At 37.9% G+C, this 22,752-nt stretch overlaps 1 protein-coding gene across 2 annotated transcripts in view; it reads left to right on the top strand.

The window, feature by feature from the left end:
- Positions 1–22,752, top strand: part of CHST9 (carbohydrate sulfotransferase 9) — an 87,021-nt gene that overhangs the window by 5,424 nt on the left and 58,845 nt on the right. For both annotated transcript variants that reach the window (XM_058815256.1, XM_058815248.1), the window contains one exon: positions 1,725–1,937. In XM_058815256.1, the coding sequence (XP_058671239.1) occupies positions 1,838–1,937 (100 nt within the window). In that variant the 5' untranslated portion in view covers positions 1,725–1,837. The remainder of the gene's footprint in view (positions 1–1,724; positions 1,938–22,752) is intronic.

Genomic DNA, 22,752 nt, shown 5'->3' with positions numbered 1-22,752 from the left:
CCCCAAGCATTTTCTTGGTTTTTGCCCAATTTTCACTGCTTCCTTCCAATCCTGTGCATCATCACAATAGCTGCAAACAGGTACTTGTATATAGATGTAAGATATTCCCTCTCTGTAGAATCAAAGTAGAAAGAGCAAGATTAAGAATAAAGCCTCTGTCACCTTTCATGTGCATGGTTTGAACCAGTTGCTTCATGACCCTTATAAAAAAACTTCAGATAGAACACTTACATTCTGTTAATGTCTAGCTATCTGTCTTCTACAGAACAATTACACATAAAATGATTAATATTTAAACTGTGGCTTACATTTTCTGCAGGCAAGTTTGTGCTTAAGGGATGTGTATAGTTTAATAGCATGGGATTGGAAAAAGCATATGAAAAGTCCTGAACGGTTTTGTTGTTCTTGAAATCTTTTGCATCTTTCTAACATAGTTCCTTTGTTCATTCAACAGTTGTTTTTAATGGGAGTTCCTGCTAAGCTTTATGTGTACTGTATTTTTAGAAACTCAGCAATTATAGATGTAACAGTGCTGAGTTATTAAAAAATACAAACTTGTGGAACATGGAGTACTTGTATGATTTAGAATAACTGTTAAGTGGCTGCATTTTCTTTTCTGTGTATTTAACAGATTTATCTTTCAAATATCTTTCAGTTGGCTGTATTCCTTTAAAAGCTTGAGTTTTTCCTAGAATTCTATGTGTTAGTTCATCAGACACTTCTGTCATATGTAATGCCAACAGTGTCCATTATGTTGAATTTTAAGGCATTTTGTTTTGCTGTGCAGACCAGTTTCAATAACATCTCTTCTGCTTCTAATAATGCACTTTCAATTGAGCACATTCTTATTCAGGTTAAGGAGCTGTCCTCTAGTGATCCATGTTCTGATTTTATAAAATTAATTTTATGACCCCTTTGTGGCACATGCAGGGTATCAGGTAAATCACTTTCTCAGGGCCCACTGCTGTTCAATAAAGAAATCTTTCTGATAAGTTTTTACAGTTGAGCTCATTTCCATTAAACTTTGTGGCAAGAATTGAGTTCCTGACAAGTCCCTCTCCATATTGCAAAACAGAGCTGAATAAAAAGATGATTCAATAATTAATTTTTTGCTCTTTTACTGATACCATCTTATGCTGACATTTCCTAATCCTGCAAAACTCAAAACTTGGGCTCATATTTGAGGGTGGATATCATTGTATGACTCCTCGATGCACAGGCTGAACCAATGCTGGGGTCTGCGAGCCAAGTGGTTGTGTTATGGGGTCACCAATCCTTAAGGACATGTGATGGATTACACAGTCCAGAAGCAGAGATGCTGGGTTGCCCATCACAGGGGGCTGGCAGCCTCCTGGAGTGTGACCCAGCCACCTGGAAGGCTCCAGCTGCTTGCTGTACCTTCCCAGCTGTGGTGCTTGGTGGGCAGAGTGGGGCATTGGTGTGACACCCAGTGACCTCATTTGGGTCATCACCTCGCTCTGTTATGACAGCAGGTGACGTTTGCTCTGCTGGAGGTGGAAGGGTCTTTTCAGCCACTTTGAGAAACACATCTGCTTGGAACTCATCTGGGGCTAGAAAGAACATTGAGACTGTGAGCAGAATTATCACCATTGAAAGCAATAGCTTGTAAGGGTTCCAGCTTGTTTATAGTACGCTGTTAACACGGTCTCTGGTGAAGAATAAAAGTGTAACACAAGAACAACCTCCCTCTCTTGTTATTCCAGGTTGGTGTCTCTGGGGAAGATGTCTCTGCAAGAAGATGCAGGCATGCTGAAGACTTCAGAAAAGTGAGCAATGAGTCCTTCTGAACGCTGAAGAGAAGCCCCCTTGTAGGGTCATGAACCTAAGACAAGTCTTCGTGTCTGTACTGCTGTTTGGAGTAGCTGGTCTACTCCTCTTCATGTATCTGCAGGCTTGGATTGAAGAACACCATACAGGTACACTAGGCTTTCTCTCTTGGCTTTTTTTTAACATAGTTGCATCTGTTATTTTAAGATGACCATAAAACCTATTGAGGACAGTGGGGGGTGGAGTTCCCATTCCCCCACCCCTACTTTGGAAGTAAAATAGCATTGAAAATAAACTTGTTTCAATTGCTACACTTCATTAAGAAATTTCTTCAGTCACATGAAAAGATGCCCCCAGCTACCTAATTGTATTGTATCAGCTTCATTTGCAAAGGCAAGTGTTGCAAAAGCATTCTGCATGTCCAATTTAGAAATTATTCTCAATGATGATTTGTTGTGGGATTTGTACATTACATTTTTTGTAGTAAAGTAACTTTTGGAGAAAAACAGTTGTGTTTTGTAGACAAAAGTGGTCTTCTAAGCAGCAGTGCTCATGGAATCATTCTTTCCCTTTCTTTTTTGTTGTTGTTTGTTTGAGACTGGGCTTAGAAATCTTTTTATATATAGCATCAGAGTCATCTAGCAACTTCAGGTAAATCTGTGTTAGGACTGGCTCAGGATTACACTACTGAATTGTATTTCTGTTGTTTCCCATTTGTGATGTTTTGGGTTGAACCCCAGCTTAATCTAGATTCTCTTATGGACTAAACTAAACCAGGTCATTTACCTCGACCCCTACGGGAAGCTCAGTGACCTTCCACAAAATGTCATTAAGGTCCTCCACGGTTTTGCTCTGCAGGTCCACTTCTTATTGAGGGCATATCTTTGATTTTGCTTGTATACTTGTATTGGAGGGGGTTAGGGTTTTGTTTTCAAGGTTTGGGTTTGGTGGGGTTTTTTTTTGATTATTTGGTATATATGCTTTGGGTTTTTTTGACAGGGTTTTTTTGTTTGTTTCTAACTTGTTGAGTCTTGACTTTCAGATCCTCTCATCTCTCTCACACAGCTTCCATTTCCTCTGTAAAATTCCTATTTTATAGTATGTTGATATCATTGTGAAGAAATATATCTGTAAAAGCACATTAGTCTCTGGCTTTATTGATTTGTACTATTATTCCATGAGCTGCTAGTCTCCAGTATGTTTTAGAGAGCAGTGTTGAGGGGGAAATACAGTGCATCATTTCTGCAGATGTTTGACAATGACCTTGAGGATTTTTTCAACTAAGTGCAATGATCACAGCATTAATTCTGGCTTGTTAATTTTTTGGGGCTGTCCCAAAGTATTCAAGAACTTGTATTAATAAAACTGTTGTGAGAGGTAATACAGGCTCCCTTTGGAAAGGTTCCATTGTAATCAGTTGTTGACAGAAAGGTGTTGGCAGAAACTGAGCATGAAGCAGAGGGGGGTCTTCCTTGAAAATCTCTACTGTTGTCAGGAATGTTAAGGGTAGATATCCTTGCTTTCATGGTAGTTCAGGAATGTAGATGATGACTGTAGATTATTGATTTATTTACTTGCTGACATTCTTCACATTCCTTGCATCTTTTCTTGTGCTGTAATTAACCTTTCTTTCCTTGCAGTGCTCCTTGTTGCGGTTTCTCACTGCAGTTTTTTTTACTCCTTTCTTTTGTATGTATCTCTCTACTATTAAAAAGAAAGAGAAAAATAAAATAAAGGTTGAACTAGGACAGACTGTTGTTTTGGCCAACCAGTTGCTTTCTTTGGGGTTTTCTTTGATATATTGCTATAATCATCTTCAGGAGAGAGTCTTCTCCGTACACACATAGGTCATTTCCATGTGCAAACTTTTCTCTAATAAAATGGAAGCTATCAGAGAATAACAGAATGGTTAGTGAGCTTAAAGTGTGACTGCGGTTTTGAGTGCCCTTCTATCTCACTGGACTGCTGTTGTGACAGCACTTCATCAAGATCCAAAAAAAAAGAATTTTGGCATTCTCTACAGCAGCAGTAGAGAATTTATATGGTCATGCACATTGGCAAGAGCATGGAAAAAACTCATTCTTTGGTGTCTGCTCTTGCTTCTTCTTCCAATTTAACATTTAGAGAGCCATTCTTTTTTATTTCAAACACCTGTATCTCTCCTAAACCTTCTGCCGTACAATTCTCTAATGCTCCTCTCCTGTATGCTGCTTTAGAGTTGATATGAAATAGAACATATTTGCATATTCACAATGTACATTAGTTTAGTTATGGGCATTTTGCAAATTTTTTTCCCTCTTCTGCTCTGTTTTTCATATTGCCACATGTTGTTCGCTGTGGCTTTTTTGGGGATGAGCTGTATCTGGAGAATCCTAAACTGACAAGTATCTTTGCAAGGATTTTATGTGTTCCTTTAATCCTCTCACTAGCTGCACAGCTGTAAGACAGCTAGTTTTAATCTGCAAGTGGCTGAGCATGTGAGGTGAAGTTCTGTTAGGAAATGGAAAGTGCGCCCTGTGCTCCTCAATTGCCATGCTCAGAGCCTGTAGAGACAAGTGTTTGTTGTAGGCAGAACTATTTTTATCTTCCACAGTGCCCTGCTCAAGACCTACAGCATTCATGTTTGCATTTGGTTGCTGAAGGGGTGGAAAGTTGGATGTGTTTGAGTTAAGGGAAGTATCTGTTTTGCACCTGTGAAATGCTGCTCCTTTACCACCCGGTTCTTCTGAATACCCGGAGCCTTTATAAATCACAATCTCTGGAAAAGACAGTGCATTTTACTCTTTTGTGGTTTGTAGTGTTCATACTTATTTCTCAGGCTCTCCTAACTGTAGTGTGAATTATTCCCAGATGTAGATTTTTTAGGGGGGAACTGGAAAATTATATGGTAGTTTTCAATTCCCTTATTAACCTTTGGCCTGCTGATTACAAGTTGGACTCTTTTCTTTCACACTTGCCATTCTTATTGCCACTTTTTCTAGATATTCATAATTTTTCACTCTAGATCCAATGCCGGTTTTTATTCATAGTTTTTTTTCTCTCTTTTTGGGTCTCTTATTTCTACTTCCTATTCACATCACTGAGATCTCAACTGTGATTTCATTCCCGTTTGTCTTATGTTGCTCTAGACTGATCTTATCCAAGCATGTTTTTCTATGATTTATTTTTACTAACTTCCCTCATTACTCAAATGTATCCAGCCCAGGAACACCTCTAATTTTTCATCCTGTCCATCTACTCCATATGCACCTGTAGGCTCAGCAGCTGGATGCACTTCTCAGCACAGCCATGTCTTCTGCTCCCTCCCACTGTGCTTGGACTCTTCAGGATATTTCTAGTCATGTTTATCATCCCTATACCTTAAAAAAGGGAAAATTTTTCATTTAAAGATGTCTAAGAAACAGCTGCTAGCTAGGTGGTGGTCCTCTCTGATGGCTTCTCAGAGACATTAGCAGACTGAGAGAACAGGGGAGTTTCTTGGTTTGGCTCTGGGCGTGGAGTGTATAAAGACAGGATGATACATCTTTACTTCTGTTGGGTAGCTTCAGTTCAGCTCAGTGGAGTAATTGGGAACAGACTTGTCAGTATTCCAGTGTGAGCATAAATATGTACCAGACTACATCTGGATGAAAATTTAATTGACAACATTGATAATGTGGTCTATATGGAGCACTTCATGTTCTCCATATATAAATATATTCATTTTATATAAATTCACATACATGAATGAAGCTTAATGTGAATTCAGCTGGATCCTACAGTTTTACTTGACAGTTCTCCACACGCATTAAGCAGTGTAAACGTCAAAGATTGTGGCATTGATTAAGAAGCAAGCACTATTTGTTACATGCTTAGGAATTTCCAGCACTGTTGATCTTATTCAGATGAAGCAAACTGCTGGGTGTCATGGCTGATGTTGAGTTCTTTACCATGAATTACCTGAATTAGGGGGTTGTGGGGTATAAAGGACACTTGCAATTTAATCCTGAAATATTAGAGACATGAATTGGAGTTTTAAGATAGGGGTTCTAATTTTTTGCTTTAAAACCCTTCCTTTTTATGTGGATTGATGTGATTTATTGTGACTGATTACTTCAAAATAATCTGAGAATATCTTTAAGGTTAGAACTCTGTGCTGGTTTTGTTGTTTGGGGTTTTGCCATGTCTTGTTTTTTTTCCCTTCTCTCAAAGTTTGTGTAATTATTTTTTTTTGTGTAGTAAATCCATGATTATGAAGGACTACTTTAGAATAGTGTAGTCTTACCACTAATTAAAAGGCTGCACCGTCCTCCCATAGATTTCTGGCTCCCAAGGGTGAAAAAGTCTGCATCTCCTCTTTCCCAGCAGTTCTGTATCTCACCTTAAGGATAACAAGATTTTTCCATGTGCTTTCCCTTCCCTTTGCAGAGTATCCATTCTGTAGCATCAGTGATTGCCCAGGCATCCTTCTGCGGTCAGTGTGCTTTCCTGCAATTTGTGCATCTACCTCCTGAAAAGCTTCACTACACAGACCTTGTACCCATTCCTCGGGCCACAGGTGCTCTTTTTGTAAAGAAAAAAAATCAGATGAAAATCACATTTTAAAAAAAGTTTGAGCTTTCACGCAATTCTTTGCATGAGCTTTCACAATTTAATCTGCTATTGTTGTAGCCATCTGGGTTGTATCCTTTATACATATTCCCTGGCATACACAGGTGGGCTTTTATTTCCCCACCTTGCCAGATTTTGTTATCCAAGGGGGTCTTTTGTGTCCTTTGGTAATCTGGTGAGATATTTTGAATGCCTTTCTTCCTTATCTTGATACTTTAAGTAGCAATTGAATATGTGTGTACACATGATAATATTTACTCTTAGGTTTTTTGTGGGTTGATTTTTATTTAAACTTTGTCTAAGCAAAGAAACATTGATGTGGCTTAAAGAACCATTCATATGTGATGAATTGCAAAGGCACCTGTTTCATGGAGGTCAAAGTTTTTCTAGACAATCATCATAAAATACAATAAAGAAATATATTTGTGGAAAAGAGGTTTGTAGATAAAGATGAAAAGAACACTGCTCAGCAATGGTTATTAATTATGAATAATTTAATTCTTCTAGTAGGATTGAAATATTTCTGCTGTCAAGGTCTTGAGCAGTTTACGGGAGTCTTCCCAAGTCTGATGGAACATCACTGGTATGGAAAACAAATCTTCAGATTTACAATGCCCAGTCACTAATGAGGCTGCTCTAATGAGTCTGGGTGTACTTAGGTTTTACCCTTCTGGCTATAATATGCTGTGTTTTTGTGTGAAATGTTTCTGTTTCTTTGTTTTATTTTTTTAATCTGCCACGTTATTGGGCTAAAGCACAAAAGATGGAAGATTCAGTAGGATCATGCTGCTTGGTGAACTATTACACAGGTATTGAAATCCTAGAAATGCTACAAAATTTTATTAGGGAAATTTCTCTATTATAACATAGAATGGTTTTCCTTTCTTCACCCCCAGCTTTCAGTAGAGGGAAGCTGTAGGGAGAGAACAGTTGCCTTTGCAGGAAAAAAGCCACTAAGAAACAGGTCGAAATGGATACTTTCTTAAACCATGATTGCCTGAAAACACAAGTAAAATTTGAAGAGAAGATGTTTCCTGAGCTTCTGACTGTAGAGTCACACTGTCTTCCGCAGTTAAAAACCCCAGAAGCTTTAAGAAAAAAAATTTAAATTTCATATTTTTTAACACTTAAGGCTGTATTTATCTATTTCTGAGGATATTCTTCCCAAGTCTGCTGTTCAGCAGCCATTTCACTCATTTTTTCATTCAGCCATTTTCATCTTGCATTTCATTCATTTTACTTTTATCATTCCTATAGCTAAATCCCATTTAATTTTATAAATGCTTCTGCTTTAGAAGAAATTCCAGCTTCCACTTTCTGGTGGTGTAAAGCAAACTAAATGGAATGAGGTTTTGGGGCTCCTCATAGCTATATATCCAATTTCATGTTTGAGTGGTAACTGATGACATTTCATGTATTACTATGTATAAGCTTTGAACAGCCCACACAACCTTGTTCATACCTAGACCACAGAGACCTAGTTCTAGAAAGGTGCAGCACATACCTTAATTATACCAAGGTCATCTGAATATTCTCTTTCTTGCCTGTTTTCAAACGGAACTTTAAGAGGATTCTGTAACTTTCTTGTATCTATGGGCATGTAACCAAATTCACTTCAAAATCTGAATTGTAGTTACCCCTGGAGGGCTTTTTGGCTTGATTAGTGAAACACTTATGAATTGGGGTATCCTCCTTCCTGGGAGGGCTGAGTAACAGTAATGCTGTTTTTAAAATTACTCTTTTGAATTGGATAGAAAATATGTACCAGGTGCTCTTCATGCTATTTTCCAGTTAGTCAGACCCTCAGAGTGAAATATCTGGCTGATGTTTGGAAATGTGATTTTACAGAGTCCTTAGCAGTCAATCTTTCTGTTAAGTAGCTATGCTTTTTCTTTTTTTAGCATGCTATATGAGTTTGGGTTTGTTTTCCAAAATTTTTTTAATTTTCTGACAGATGTGCTGCTGTTCAGTAAAGTGGTCAGTTTTCAGTTATTGCCCACCATTGTTACTGCTTTTAATAACATTTAGTTCAGGGCACTTCTTCAGTTCTAAAGTGTCTTTTCCTTAAAAGCTTTTCATTCGGGCAGTACAGCCCTGCAGTATTGTCTCTTCTGGGCATGGACTGTATGATGCAGTACCATTTAAGACAAACATACAGTCTTACAGAGCAAGAAGGGCGGAGAGGTATTTTTCACCTTGCAAATCATCATTTAGATGTAACTGTAGAAAAAAATTGAGATCACAGAATCATTAAGTTTGGGAAAGACCTATAAGATCATCAAGTTTGACCTTTGACTAATAACCACATTATCAGCTAAACCACTCCATTTAATGCCATGTCCAGTCATTCTTGAACACCTCCAAGATGACTTCGCCACCTCTCTGGGTGGTCAGTTCCAATTCTAAAATACCCTTTCCATTAATAAATTCTTCCTGATGTCCAGCCTGAAAGCCCCTGGTGCAGCTTGTGGCCATGTTCTCTAATTCTGTCACTGGTTGCATGGGTGAAGAAATGTGCTACACTCTCCTTTCAGGGAGTTGTAGAGAGTGATAAGGTCTCCCCTGAGCCTCCTTTTCTCCAGGATTAACAAACACAACTCCCTCAGCTGCTCCTCATATGACTGTCTAGGAACTATGATGAAAAGATGAATGTTTTTCTTTTCCTGGCTTGTTCCATTTTCCTTTCGTGCAGTGCACATTTTCAGAGGAGCAAGTGGTTGCTGCTGGAGTATATTTAAGGCTGCTTACCTCTGTGTCTGATGCTGAACTGCTTTGATATGTCACTTGATTGCAAACAGACCTGTTAAAACATGTGATGTGGTCTCTGCAAAATTCCAAGGAAAAGCTTTAGTTTCTTACTGGAATTAAATTAGAAATTCTAATGTTTGTTTTAAGGGTGAGTATATACATATAGGTATGCATGGATATATATTTATTTAAAGTATCCCCTTTATTTTCTTTCTTTCTTTCTTTTTTTTTTTTTTTTTTTTTTTTTTTTTTTTTTTTTGTGGGTATAGAGACTCCTGTTAGGAGAAATGTTTTAGCTGGAAACCTATCTCCTAACCACAATCAGCTGCTGGGGTACATGGAGATGAGTTTATATGTAAGAATTTTTTTAGTATTCACACTCTAGAGCCTTCATTTCTGTCTCTTTCCCTTTACTCATTTGGTCAGGTTATTGCTATTAATTTGGGATACTTCTTGCAATGTGTGAAACAAGCATTTAAGGATCAGGAGACTGAGAGGTTTCAAGTAAAGGGAGCCATTTTACTGTACAAGGGGTTAATATCTGACAGATGATGTGTATGATTTAGCTAGAAAAAAGCATTATTTGTGTCACGGAGCAAAAGGTTCAAGGAAGAAGAGAAGTGCCTTTAACATCTTCTTTTTTTGTTGTTTTTAATGTGGAAGAAACTAGTTTTATTTTTGGTTCTTTTTTATTTCTAAAGGTAATCATTATTTCACATCAGCATGAATATTGGCTGGGCTTTTAAGTTTGGTCCCTACTTCTTCAGACAAGTGTCTTACTTCTTGTATTTTTTTTTAATTTATATTAATAGCATATTCAAAGAAAAAGAATGTTTCTACATTCTACAGTATTCCCGTGCAAGACATTTCCTATCTGTCAGTATGAAACTGGGAAGATGCATGACACAGCAGCATACAGTGTTTTTCTTCTCAGCTCCTTCAACCTTGAGCCTTGTGGCTATATGTGTGGGAGGGAATGTTGCTGTCTGCAGCCACAAAGAAGGGAGGGCTGGCTGGGTGCTATCAAATGTTTTAAAAACAACAAAATCCAAAATAAACAAATAGGCAAGCCCTTTTCAAAACTACCACATTTGCTCATTTCTGTTGAAAGTCAGGGTCAATAATCAAATCAGCTTGAAGATTCTGCTTTTTGTAAAACAGTAAATATTCATTACTCAGGAAAACTGAAAAATATGCTGTATTTTAAGCACTGCCCTGTATATAGATGAAACCGTTCCCAGGCAAGTATGAGCCTCACTTGATGTAAAGTGATAGGGGATGGAATATCACACACATCCATTGCTTTGGATTTAGTTTGGTTTAATCTTGGTTTAGTGAAGAGGTGCAGCAGCAGCATCCTATACTGGAAAGTCTGGAAAGCCATACTTGGCAGCAAGTGCAACCTAGAAAATACTACTGCCCACGGTAGCTCTTTAGGAACTCTCACTCCCCCCCAGTTCCACTCAAATCACCAAAAAACAATTGTTTCCTTATCACTTCAGAGCCTCCCCACGGTAACAACATCCAAGACTATCGTTGACCTCTATTAAACCTGTGTGAAACCTGTGTGCTAGAAGTGGAATTTGTCCCTCAGAGCTTTGTTGTTTCAAATGGTTTTGTTTATATTGACCACTCAGCTTTCTATCACACAATCCTGCCAGGAATTCACAGCACATAGCTCTAACAAAATCAGGCTGAGTAGGCACAGATTTTGGCACCTTCTATAAGGGAAAATGACATGAGTTATCAAAATATTTGGGGAACGATAGACTTTTTTTTTCTGGACACTGGTAATAATAATTTTCATGTTTACAGTTCCATAATATTCTAATTAAAAACAAGCAAATAAGACTGGTCAATGTCAGGCTTTTCTAAATGAGCAATGGTTCCTTTTCATTTGGTTGAGTTTTTTGATTGGTTTGTTGGTTGCCTGGGGTATTTTTGTTGTTGTTCAGGGATGCTGAAGCACAGAAAGTCCTGGAATGGCAAGGATGGGTCAATAGTTGCAAGGACTTCATTTCCCATGGACAAAAACTCCTATGAGCCAAGCAGACAATGAAGGGGGAAGGAGGTAAGGAGCTCTTAAGAAAGTCATTGGCTTTGGAAAATTGACTTTCTTTAGTAACAGTGATAGTGAGACAAAACTTGTCTCTTAGCGAAGAGATTCATTGGCTTAGAACATAACAGATGATGGCCTAAAATCCACAAATTTTGACAGTCACATCAGGGGATGTCTTCTGCATGTCACAGACACTGAGTAACATCCAGAAAATAACTGAAGATCAGCAGCCAAAGGTTAAGAATAATCAGAGCCAATATTAAATTTCACTGTGGGTATATGCCAGTGTTAGCAAGGTGTTAACTGATTTTATATTTAATGTGATTGGAATGGAGCAGGTCATTTCAGTACTAATTACAGTCCAACAATAGAAGAACTTGCACGGCTTTGTGCACATGTGTGAGGGCTTAGATGGAGGAAGAAGCTGCTAAAGGTTTGCAATACTTTCTGTGGCAGATGTGTTACAATCTAGGCCTAATACAAGCATGCACTTAGGATCAGCTCAAGGGAACTTGTGGTTGTTTAGAATTGTGTTGTTGGGCCCTGGGTGTGGGCATGTTGTCACTCAGTAAATTATATGCAAGAGAAATGAGGGTTTGGAGGTGTTTGGTTTTGATTATGGTCAGCTAGGGAGATGTGGTGCTGCAGCTGGAAACGTTCTGTTGTGTTAAACTGGAAAATATCAGTGCCTGATGCTTTGCCATTCACCCACAAAACAGCTCTGCTAAGAAAAGAAAATATGTCCGACAGGAAATAATAATTATAGCAAATGTTGTTTGCCGAGACAGTTTTGATTATACTTTATATTCTTCCTTAATTTTTTTTAAAGAGCTGGCTCTTCCTGGGAAGAGTAGAAAACAGTTGTTCCAGAATTGTTGCCATACCCGCATAATGTTTCTGTTTTTCAGAAGTGCATGTCATGACAGGTTACTTTGACTTTGGCCTTACAGCAATGGCAGAGGAGAAGGATCTTTAGTTAGTAAAAGCTTAATAGAACTGGGTAAATAGAATTTAACTTTCTGGTCCACTCGTCTGTGCAAAATCATTTTTTTATTCCAGGAAGAACACTTAGTGGCCAAATAATGCAGTGGAATCTGTTGCAATAGTGTTATTTCATTAAAAAAAAAAAAAAAAGAAAAGAAACCTACTGTATATTTCACACTACAGTTTTTGAATGAATTCTGGCAATACAAATTAGGAAAATACATAGATGCATTAATTTATTTTTCTTTTTCTTTGTTTCTGTCTCCTTTTTGCTCTCATTAAATAGCCATTAATGCACAGTACGGCTTGTCCACTACTGAGAACTAACAGGGAACCATCTGTTAACACAGATCATGGTATTTGAATTGTGTGCAAAATACAGCCTGTTACCTTAAACATTATGCATATAATTCATTAAATGTCATTGCTTTAAGATGATTCTATACTTGCAGTCAAGAATTATGGAGCACTTTCCAGGAAGCACTTTTGTTCTTGATGTTGGGCCAATGAATCAAGACTTTTCATGAACTTCAGCTTGATTTATAAACTACTTGGAAATGCTCAAGCCAAGTAGCTCTATGGGACAGTTGTTAATAGAGGTGACAGATATTTGTTTTCCTTAGAAACTGAAATTTCTGTGGGAATATAAGATTCTCAAGTTCTCTAACCTTTTCTACCTACCAGCAGTCCTCAAAGAGGTCATCAAATACATAAAATTCTGGCCCTGGTGAAGAACCAAATCTGTCATGTTCTGTGATGGGAAGGAAAGAAGAAGCTCAGGCAGGCTGGTAGAGGGATGGGAATTTATTTGGATGTGTTTTTATCTTTTTTACTCTCTTGTTGTGGGAGCTGCTGAATTATTAATGCAATAATAGAGTCCATTGGATATGAATAGAGTCTTAATCACTAAAGAAGTTACTTGTAGGATCAGAATCATTAGAGTGAGAGTTGGCTGACTGGCTTCTGATTAAATTATATCCAATGAAGCAACAAACTGTAGAAAAAAACCACTATTTTTTCCCAGTGAGTATTTGATGAGTTTTCTTCTTCCTCTGTGCAATTTTATGTTAAGGATTTGCTATTGCAATCTGATGGCAGGTAGAAGACAATGAAAAACATCTCAGAAAAACCCCTGGCATTGCTCCTGGATTTCAAATTACTTTCATGGGATGGAGACCAGCACAAAGTATATGTGAAATGCAACAGATAATGTGGACTTTGGGGATTTTTTAAAATTTGCTTTATCCTCTTACAGATGGCAAAATTAATTTCACCCTGCCTCTTTTCTGTTTCAATCTTTTCCCTTCAGTGTGCCCATTTTGAAGACGAACAGGCGGGTGAGACTGGGTTTGCATAGGCTGAGGTAGTTGCAGTGAGGTATAAATACTTGATGATTTATTTAACCTTTAAGCAGAATTTTTTTCTGGTGGAATTAATCTGCAAATAGCTGAGGTGTGCTACCACTTGAGTTATGATTGATCATGCACTATAACAAAACTCTATTGGCATCAGGTTTAGGACTGATGTACATATAAATATAATGCAGATAAAGCTGCCAGATGCTGTGACTGACAGGTGGGTTCAAGGTAAGAAAGAAGACTCAGCCTTGTCTCTCCAGTTAATAAAATGTGCATATTGGGCAGCTTGTATTAATATTCTGTAAATAAAATACAGTTGAATGACAGTTGGGAAGCAGTTTAAGCAAAGTCTAGTCTGTGGTGATCAATGCACACACAAATTAATAAATGATTTTCTGGAAAGTTAGAAGTTATTCTTGGTATTTTAAATTATCTAATCCATGTGGACCAGTATCCACTTAAGGCAATCATATTAATTATTTGAGGGAGGTCAGATGTTTATTTGCAAAACTTTGCTGTCCTTTCAGTTTTCATTTGGGGCTGAGGACCAGGTATTTTGCCTGGGTCAGAAGGGTGCCACAATGTCTAGCTCTAGAGCTGGTAGAACAACATCTTTTTGGTTTTGTCTCTCCACAAGGGCCAAAGACCACATAAATGATCAAAACCATTTGTTAATTCTGTTCAATGTGTTTCTTGAAGCTGACACATTCACTAACAAATGTGCTTTGTTACTGTGTATCCCCTGAGGTAAGCCATAGAAAAACAAGAGCAACTGATCACAAATGGCAGAGTAAAGCAAATGGTTTTTGGAACCTTGATGATAGGAAAGGAGAGCATGCCATAGATGTTTAATTCTAACTTCTGTTATGACTTCTGTTACAAGAAATGTGCTGAAGTTACTTTTTATTATTACATATTTGTTGTACATGTTTATATTTTTCATGATTATGTTTTACTTTTCTCAGACTACTGCTTGGCAGTTCCTATTACTGAAATATTTTTATCCTTTAAGTATGTTGTTTCTCACATATCAATCATTAGTTAAACTCTCTATCATAAAATCATTCTCTAGTGACACCATCTAAAGAAGGCTGGCATCACACCACACAGTCAGCCATTCATTATGAGTAACCTGGCCACAAATGTGGTTTTGCCTTGAAAAAACTTCTGACCTTCCAGGTTTTTCCAGAACTCTGGTTCTCACCGACATTTCTTTTCTTGCCCTCCAAATATCTGGAAGCAGCTAACATGGCTGCAGTCTGTAGAATTTTAAATGGGTGTACTTGTAGGAATAGTATCTCCTTGTATAGTCCAATTTAAAACTATCTTCCTCATGTTAAAATAACCCTTAGCCAAAAAGATCTGTACTTCAGAGATTAAGTAGAATTATTGAAGATTTTTTTATGTGTGTGAGGAATACTGAAGTTTGACCAATTGAAAGTATCCAAGTCTGTTCCTGCTTTTTTTTTTCCTAAATACTTTTTGTCTTTTGATGTTCTCGTCTGATGTGATATTGCACTTGCACAACAGTGTTTGTGGCATAGAGGTAATGTTTCGGGTAGTTCCATTGCTACAGACAGTCACATTTTGTTTTTCAATAAATATCCATAAAACGGAGCAAATAATTATGTTTGCATTTGATGCAATGTCAAATACTATATTATTAAATATGTTCACTTGAAACTGTACCTATCTAGGAGTATTTTCCAGTTACTAATAAAACAAAATATTTGTTGTGGGGGAGTGAGGTCTGATCTTATGTCTAAACATCCAAAGTGACTGTAAACATTTGTATGTGGAAGCCTTGTGATGGTGTGATGCTGTGAGTTGGGGAACAGGGGGTTGTGAAGAGGAGGGAAGGCAGAGCCTGAAAAGGAGCTAAAATAGTTTTGGTGGTGTGACATTCAACAAGCTGAGTCCAACAAAAAAGCCCAACCCACACTGCTTTGTTTTCTTTTCTGAATAGGAAGGCAGTGTAATCAAGTGGATCATAAATACTCTTTTAAAATGAGGAATGTTTATAGGATGTAATGACTTAGCCTTAGACTGCCGTGAATACCAATGAGGGGAGGCATTCAGACTGATAGACCTGAAAGTTGTGAGTTTCCAAGAGAAATGCTGCTTGAGCCAAGCAAGTATGGTAGCAAGACGATCACCTTCTGTCACATAGGACATATCAGGTCACCTCTGTAAGTTTTCGGTGCTGTTTAGGTGGCCTGGAAAGGCCCAGGGATGGCCTTGAAGAGCCCAGCGCTTCAAAGGACTAGGAGAGACTTCTGATCTTGTCTCGGTCTTGGTGTTTATTAATTGTTTATCTAAAAGATTTTCTTTCAGCCCGACAGAGGTCTGCACAGCAAGTCAGCCATGGGCACACTCCGAGCCCCCGGGGCGGTCACTTATCTTTATACCCTAAGTTACGTGTACAATATTTATCATTTCTCCCCAATACCTTCTACCCTTATTAACCGGTGCACTTTTAGTAATGACCAATCCCAAAGTGCCACCACCACCACAGAAGATGGAGGCCAAGAAGAAGAAGAAGAAGGAGAACAGGACACGCCCCAATTCCTCCATCTTGCTTCTTTAGACCCCCCTGTACCAAAATCCTAAACCCTGTGTTTTACACTCTAATTAACTTATCCCTTCACCATTCACCCAGTGAAACCTTCCCAGTCCTCATACAGGCGTCGTCTCCTGTGTAGGATCAAAGTCCAGCCACCAGACACTTCTGGCAACATTCCAGGACTCCCGAGCCCCCCAAGGGTGGTCTCGGCCTCTCCGCACCTCCATCCTGAGGTGCTGAGATCCCACAACCTCTACCTTCAGGTAGCTCAAGCAGAGGCTTAGGAATCCAATTTTCTGTGGCAGACAAAAAGAAGCAATAAATCAGGTCAGGTTCAAAGGTCTCTCCAGTGTCTCTGCAAACAGTGTTTGGAGTAGACTATAAACTAGAGAAGTTTATAATAGTAATTCAGAGAATTTTCTTTGCCTTTCGTGTTTTATAATTTAGAGGCCTTCTAGATTTGAGGTGTTTTAGTAGCCCTGAATTATTCCTTCTTCCATCAGTTTGTATACTGTTGTCTTAACTGATGCCTTTCCTCTGAGATTCCTCTGATGAGAAATCCAGCTAGAATACTGGATACTACTGGAAGCATTTTTCCCATGATGCTCTTCAATTCTATGGAAATATTTTCCAGAGTGTGTTATAACTGAATCACTAAAAAAAAGTTTTCCGCTTTGTGTCCCTGTGAGAATGTTATTTACTGATCATAAAATTAAAATGTGACTCATGGACGAATGGCTCAGCAGAACATCCTGGCTACTTTTTTATGGTTTTGGCACTTTTCTGTGCTTCTCTTTATCAAAAACTAATCAGGAATGATTGATTGTATCACTTCAGCTTTATACCTATCAAAGTGTTGATAGTAAATTGAAGAATGTTGTTTTCCAATAATTTTTTTTGTACGAGGGAAAGAGATATCTATTTAACTGTAATCATGAATGTTCTGGGATTGACTTGACACATGTGTAAATAAACTGTCTTTCAAGAAGAGAAATTTGGATTAGAGCAGATCAGAGCTCTGATAGATGTTTGAGGGGAGAGAGGCTTAGGTATTAAGGACTTTCTTCAAAAGACAAATTTTAGTTGTTTTTTTTTTTAATGAGTAACAAGCAAACTCCTCTGGCAGTCAGGTCAGTAACGTGACTGAAATTATTACTTTTTTATTAGATGCATATTTTCTCCATACATTTGGCAAAACATGCATCTCTTAGTGCCTAAGATTGAGAGGAAGTGAAGAATAAGCGAAGATTTCTGCTTTTTTTGTACAAAGCATCAAGTGTTCCAAATGCCACATTTACTTAATGTTACTTTTACAGCGATTAGAAATGGACCTGACAGTCTGAGCTGGGCAAAACGTTTGCTGGGTAAGGATAGCAAATAGAATTGTGTGATAGCTTGGGGTTTTTCTCACTATCTGGAATGAAATTTGAGCGTATCAATCAGCTGCAACACCTTTGGGAGCAGAATAACAATTAGGCAGTGTTTGTGAAGCCATGGCCATTGCCCTGTGGATTGCTTGGAGGAGCTAACCTGCTGCCACTCCGTCTCAGAAGAGCTGTCTGTCACCAGCAGGTGTAGGTATGCCAGTGCACTTCTGCAGCTTAGAGAAACTGAGCAGCTGACAGCAGCTGAGGCTGTTCTACCCATGAAACCACCGCCTAAACTTCAGCAGACAAAAATTCAATTTTCTTGTCTTAGTCGACAATTAATGGGGAAAGTGGCTGCACTGTCAAGTGCTCACTGTTGAACGATTTTCTCAGCTGAGACAGGTGCATGAATGGGAAAAATAACTTTACTAATTTCAAGCAATTTAGCTCTAATGACTTTTTAAAAGCCCCACAAGCTAGGTGGTCCAAAGAAAGGCTCTAGGAGAAATTACGTAAACACTAAATAGATGCAATCACCTACATTTGCTTTCTTGAAAAAAAATCACTTATTTTCCTGGCAAGAGTTTATGGTTGAAAAAAAAAAAGAAAAATGAAAAAGTGAAGACATTTTAAATAATTCTGTAAAGACATTTTAAATAATTCTGTAAGGATATGTTTGAGGTTTTTACCCCAGAAGAATAATGATGAAACAGCTTAAAGTTGAGTTAATTTGAAAACCTTCAGAATGATTTTTAGTGGAAAGTATAATTTTATCAAGGTAGAATTTAAATGCAAATAAAAAAAAGGGTATTTCTTGTTTATTTCAGAGGAAAAAGTAATAAAATAAAAAAATTTTTGTTTAATATCTGTCTTTGCTTTTGAAGAAAATTTTGATTCAAAGAACTATATGATATATAGCTTGAGTATAGAGTCCTGTTAAGAATGGATAAAAGATAGAATGTCAGATTTTTCTTTAGAAGTGTAATTGAGGTTTTTACTAGCTGGAACAAAGGCCCCTTTAACTCATGCTGATATATTGGAGATGCATTATAGATTACTGAGAAAGCAAATGATAATGTATCACTTAATTTATTTGACAAATGTACTTTCTTTAGTTAGCTACAGTATTTCATAGACTATTAGCAAATATTTTGCAGTCTGTCCTTTAAAGAATGATTTCTCATAAAGAGACCTTGCAACATCAATTGATTAAGTCCTGATTTGAGATGAAACGTCCTCAGAATTTTGTGAGCAAAGTCTGCCTGTGCAGTTTCTTGAAGCATGAGTTGGAGAGTTTGATGCAGAAATCAAGTTTTTTCCATCTTTTATTAAACCTGTGAGGCTTTTATTTTAATTCTTTTATTAAACCTGTGAGGCTTTTATTTTAATTCTAATAATTTATATTTTCTGATAGAAATTGTGCTGTCTTTTGTTGGAACTGTTAGATAGAGGTCACATTCCACTATAATTCAATTCCTGAAAGTTAGAAAAAGACAGCATTCTGTCAGAGATTAAATAATCTCCAAAGCAGTTCTAATCAAACATTTTAAAGCTTTCCAAAAGCAATATAAGCCATCTCATTCTGTTATTGTTTTCTTTTATGCATTTGTTGTTTGGAGGAACCTCATGTTTGTAGCAGAATATATCCTCCTACAATAGGAAACTTTCTAGGAGGAAGAATTAATCAAGAAGTCTATTTTTGGTCACCATCCGGTTAGGAGGTGCAATGATGCATGTTTCAAGCTGCTGAATATCTCTGCCAAAAAAGTTCAGATATTTTGTTTGTTTAATAACACAAGTGTAGCTGCTGCCTGAACACATGGCAGCTGTTTTGAGGGAGATTTCTAGCCTGATGGTTTCCATCAAACAGCCTGTCCTAGTGGGCACTGTTCTGAAACAGTAAAGGCTCACTCTTGAACATAAAACATGATTTGAGAAGATACAGAGCATCATGCCTTCTCTATGTGCAATGCAAAGGGATAGGAGGAGAAAGTGACATTATGCACTTGCTTCTCAGGGGGACGGTGACAAGCCTAGACAGGACTGCAGGTTTATGCACGCTTCACACTTTTTTGCCTGACAGTAGAAATGCCAGTATGAATTTGACTCCTCTCTTGCTTAACTTGCAAAATGTCAGTCAGTAGCTGCAGTGGTTTATGGAAATGAGGGTAATGTCAACTTCCTTCAGTGTTATGCTTTTCATGCTTTAAGCAAATAAGACCACTTCCATAGCTCACTTTTAGTCTGAAAAGTTTGAGGTATTTTGGATTTGAGCAATAACTCATTGTAACATGTTCCCACATGATACTGGACATGATATAGCTGTTGCCAGCAAGATCTTTTGATGAATGCTTTTAGCCCTGGATTACAGAATTACAAAGTAAGTGACTTTGGATGATCAAATAAATAGTTCTGTAGTGGGTGGTGCTCCTCTTCCTTCTCGGGTACGTGGTGTTAGTCTTACAGGTCCTACAGAATTTTTTTTTTTCTTTTTAGTGGACCTTTGCTGCATCATTTTAGCCTCAAACATTAGTATATTATGGTTGTGGAGTACTTTAACCCTGAATTTAATTGCAGAAGATCAAGATCTTCCATGCCCTAATAAACCGTGATGATGATACATGAATAAGGGAGAAGATTTGTGTTGGTCTAAGAGAATTTATGTAAGGCTTTGTAAATTATGTATGGAGATTCATCAAAGAATATGTAAAAATATTTCCATTCACACTTTGCATCTTAAGCCTTGGGATGTGAATCATAAAATACAGGAGAAGAAAGAAGACAAGATGTGTAGGAGGGAGTTGAAAGAGAAATGTTGGGGTTGCTAGGCTGATCTTCCTGACCAGAGTGGTTTGTGGAGAGTGGTTATCTTCCTTTTTGTCCTGCAAGATAACATCAGTTGTCAGTCTTTACTGTGGTGTAGTGTCAGTGGGGCTGGACTCACACACTGGTTCAGATTAAGGCTGGGGAAGAGAGCTCATAATATTTGTTGTTTGGGGTCTGGGCAGACTGGGAGGAACAGGAACAATTGTCTGGATGAAGCTAAAAATGAGTGGTGAGCAGGCAGGTACAGGTGCAGGTGTGTGACTGGTTTCAACAGGGCTTTTGTTCTTTCCTTTTTTTTTCATGTTTATAATTACAAATCCACTTTAAATATCCATTTCTGACCATCTTCTATGGAGTCACAGTCTTTCTACAGGCTTAAGAGAAAGTCTAGAAAGAGGCTGGTTTCCACTGCCTAAAATTAGCCTTGAGAACACCCCTTAGAGGTACTACAGTTTGTGTTCTCTCTCTATAAACTTTTGTAAGAGGGTGTGTGAAGGAAATCTAGCCAAGAATAGAAAGAGGTTTCATATTGCTAGGCTATATAAAACTGCAAAGGTTTGCCAGGTTCTTCTGTAGTTCTGGGGCTTAGTTAACCCTCTAAGTATGTTGTGTAGTTCTGTCCTGGTATAACCCCAGACAGAAACCAAACACCACGCAGCCCACTCCACCCCAGAGCAGGATGAGGGAGATAATCAGAGAAGCAGAGGTGGGAAAACTCAAAGGTTGAGATAAAGACAGCTTAATGGGCCAGAAAAGGAAGAAAATAATAATATTGATGAAAGAAACAGAATATGCAGAAGAAGTGATGCACAATGTGATTGCTCACCCTCTGCTGACCGATGCCCAGACAGGTCCCACACAGTGGTCCCCAGCCACCTTTCCCCATGGTTTGTGTACTGAGCAGGACACCATGTGGTATGGAATGTCCCTTTGGCCCAGTGTCCTGGCTGGCTCTTCTGTGAACTTCTGCCCCTGCAGCCCTCTTGCTGTCACAGCACGAGAAGCTGAAAAGTCCTTGCCTTAGTATAAACACTCCTTAGCGACAACTGAAAACACCAGTGTTTTTACAACATCATTCTCATACTGAATCCAAAACACAGCGCTGTACCAGTCTCCAGGAAGAAAGTTAACTCAATCCCACCAAAAACCAAGGCAAGTTCTAGTTAACATTTTAAGATCCTTTTGAAAGACCAGTTCAGGTGCTGATAAAAAAGTGAAGATACTGTTCTTTGAACATAAAAGAAAAATAATGGAAAAACGACCTGCTGCATAAAATGCTGCAAGTAGAAGTGTTATATGGTGTGTTGCACCCTCTTGCAGCCATAAGACATTGAGGAAGTTTCTTTCTGTTTCATGGAGGTGGATGGCTTTTCCTTTACATGTAATATGCTTACCTGGTAAACAGGAAAATCAGAGGTTCATGGCATCAAACTCTTTTGCCTCCCTTTCCTGGGGGAGAAGGAGCAATCTCTTATTCAAGGTCCTAGATGTGATGGAAGATAACATGTTCTGTCTGAGTTTGCCAATGATTTCTTAAGAAAATAATCAAGAAAACTTATGCCCTAGTTCCCTGTCTTCGAAGCAGAGGTGGTGCTAGGTCCTACTTTGAAGGCTTCTTCTGGTATTAGAATCCTGTGCTGACAGAGACACAGCACTTCAGGTTCGATGAAAGCTTGTGCCATCTTTGTTGTGCTTTGATACCCCTCCTTACAAAGGCAAGAGAACATTCCTTACAGAAGGATGAAGTTCTCTTTATTCCACTCCTTCTTAGTAACTCTAAAAATCCTTGTAATTAAGAATTTAGTCCTTAGATAGAACTTTGCCCCTCCTCAAGATTTATGCTCTTGTTTCATTGCTTACTAAATTCTTTTAACCAATTCATTTGTATTATCAAAAGGCATTGTCAAGTCAGATAAAATGATTTCTTGTAAATGACAGTGGTCACTGCATTCAGGTTCAGAGCTCTGGTTGCAAAGCAGACAGGTGTTGTATAAAATCAAAACTATAGGAATACTTCCTGATTTATCTTTCTTTAAGGTTTATAACTTATCAGTCTGTCAGTATGAGTATTTAGTTTACTGCATTTAGAAGCCAAGTCCCTTCACTGTCTCAAATTTTCTGGGTCTCTATGTTCTTTTATATTTGGCTTAATAAAGCAAAATTAAAAAAAAATTTAAAAAACACCCTCAATAAATATTGATTTAAAATATTAAGTAATATTGAATATGTAATTAAAATAATAAATTAAACATTGAACTAAAAATCTTGCATCTAATAAATTCACAATTTCTAAATTTGCAATAAGTATTATGTCAATATCTGCAAGGCAGTTGTATATAGCTTGAGTATTTACATATTTAAGAGCCAAATGATGTGGGAAAATACAATTTATAATTCACTAACCATTTAAGCTAGGAATGTATACAAAGGTTAAAGTCTTGTATTTCAGCATCCATTCCCACAAAGATG

The sequence above is a fragment of the Ammospiza caudacuta genome, chromosome 1, assembly GCF_027887145.1.
Source record: "Ammospiza caudacuta isolate bAmmCau1 chromosome 1, bAmmCau1.pri, whole genome shotgun sequence".
Lineage (NCBI taxonomy): Eukaryota > Metazoa > Chordata > Aves > Passeriformes > Passerellidae > Ammospiza > Ammospiza caudacuta.
This window is presented reverse-complemented; position numbering and strand designations above follow the sequence as displayed.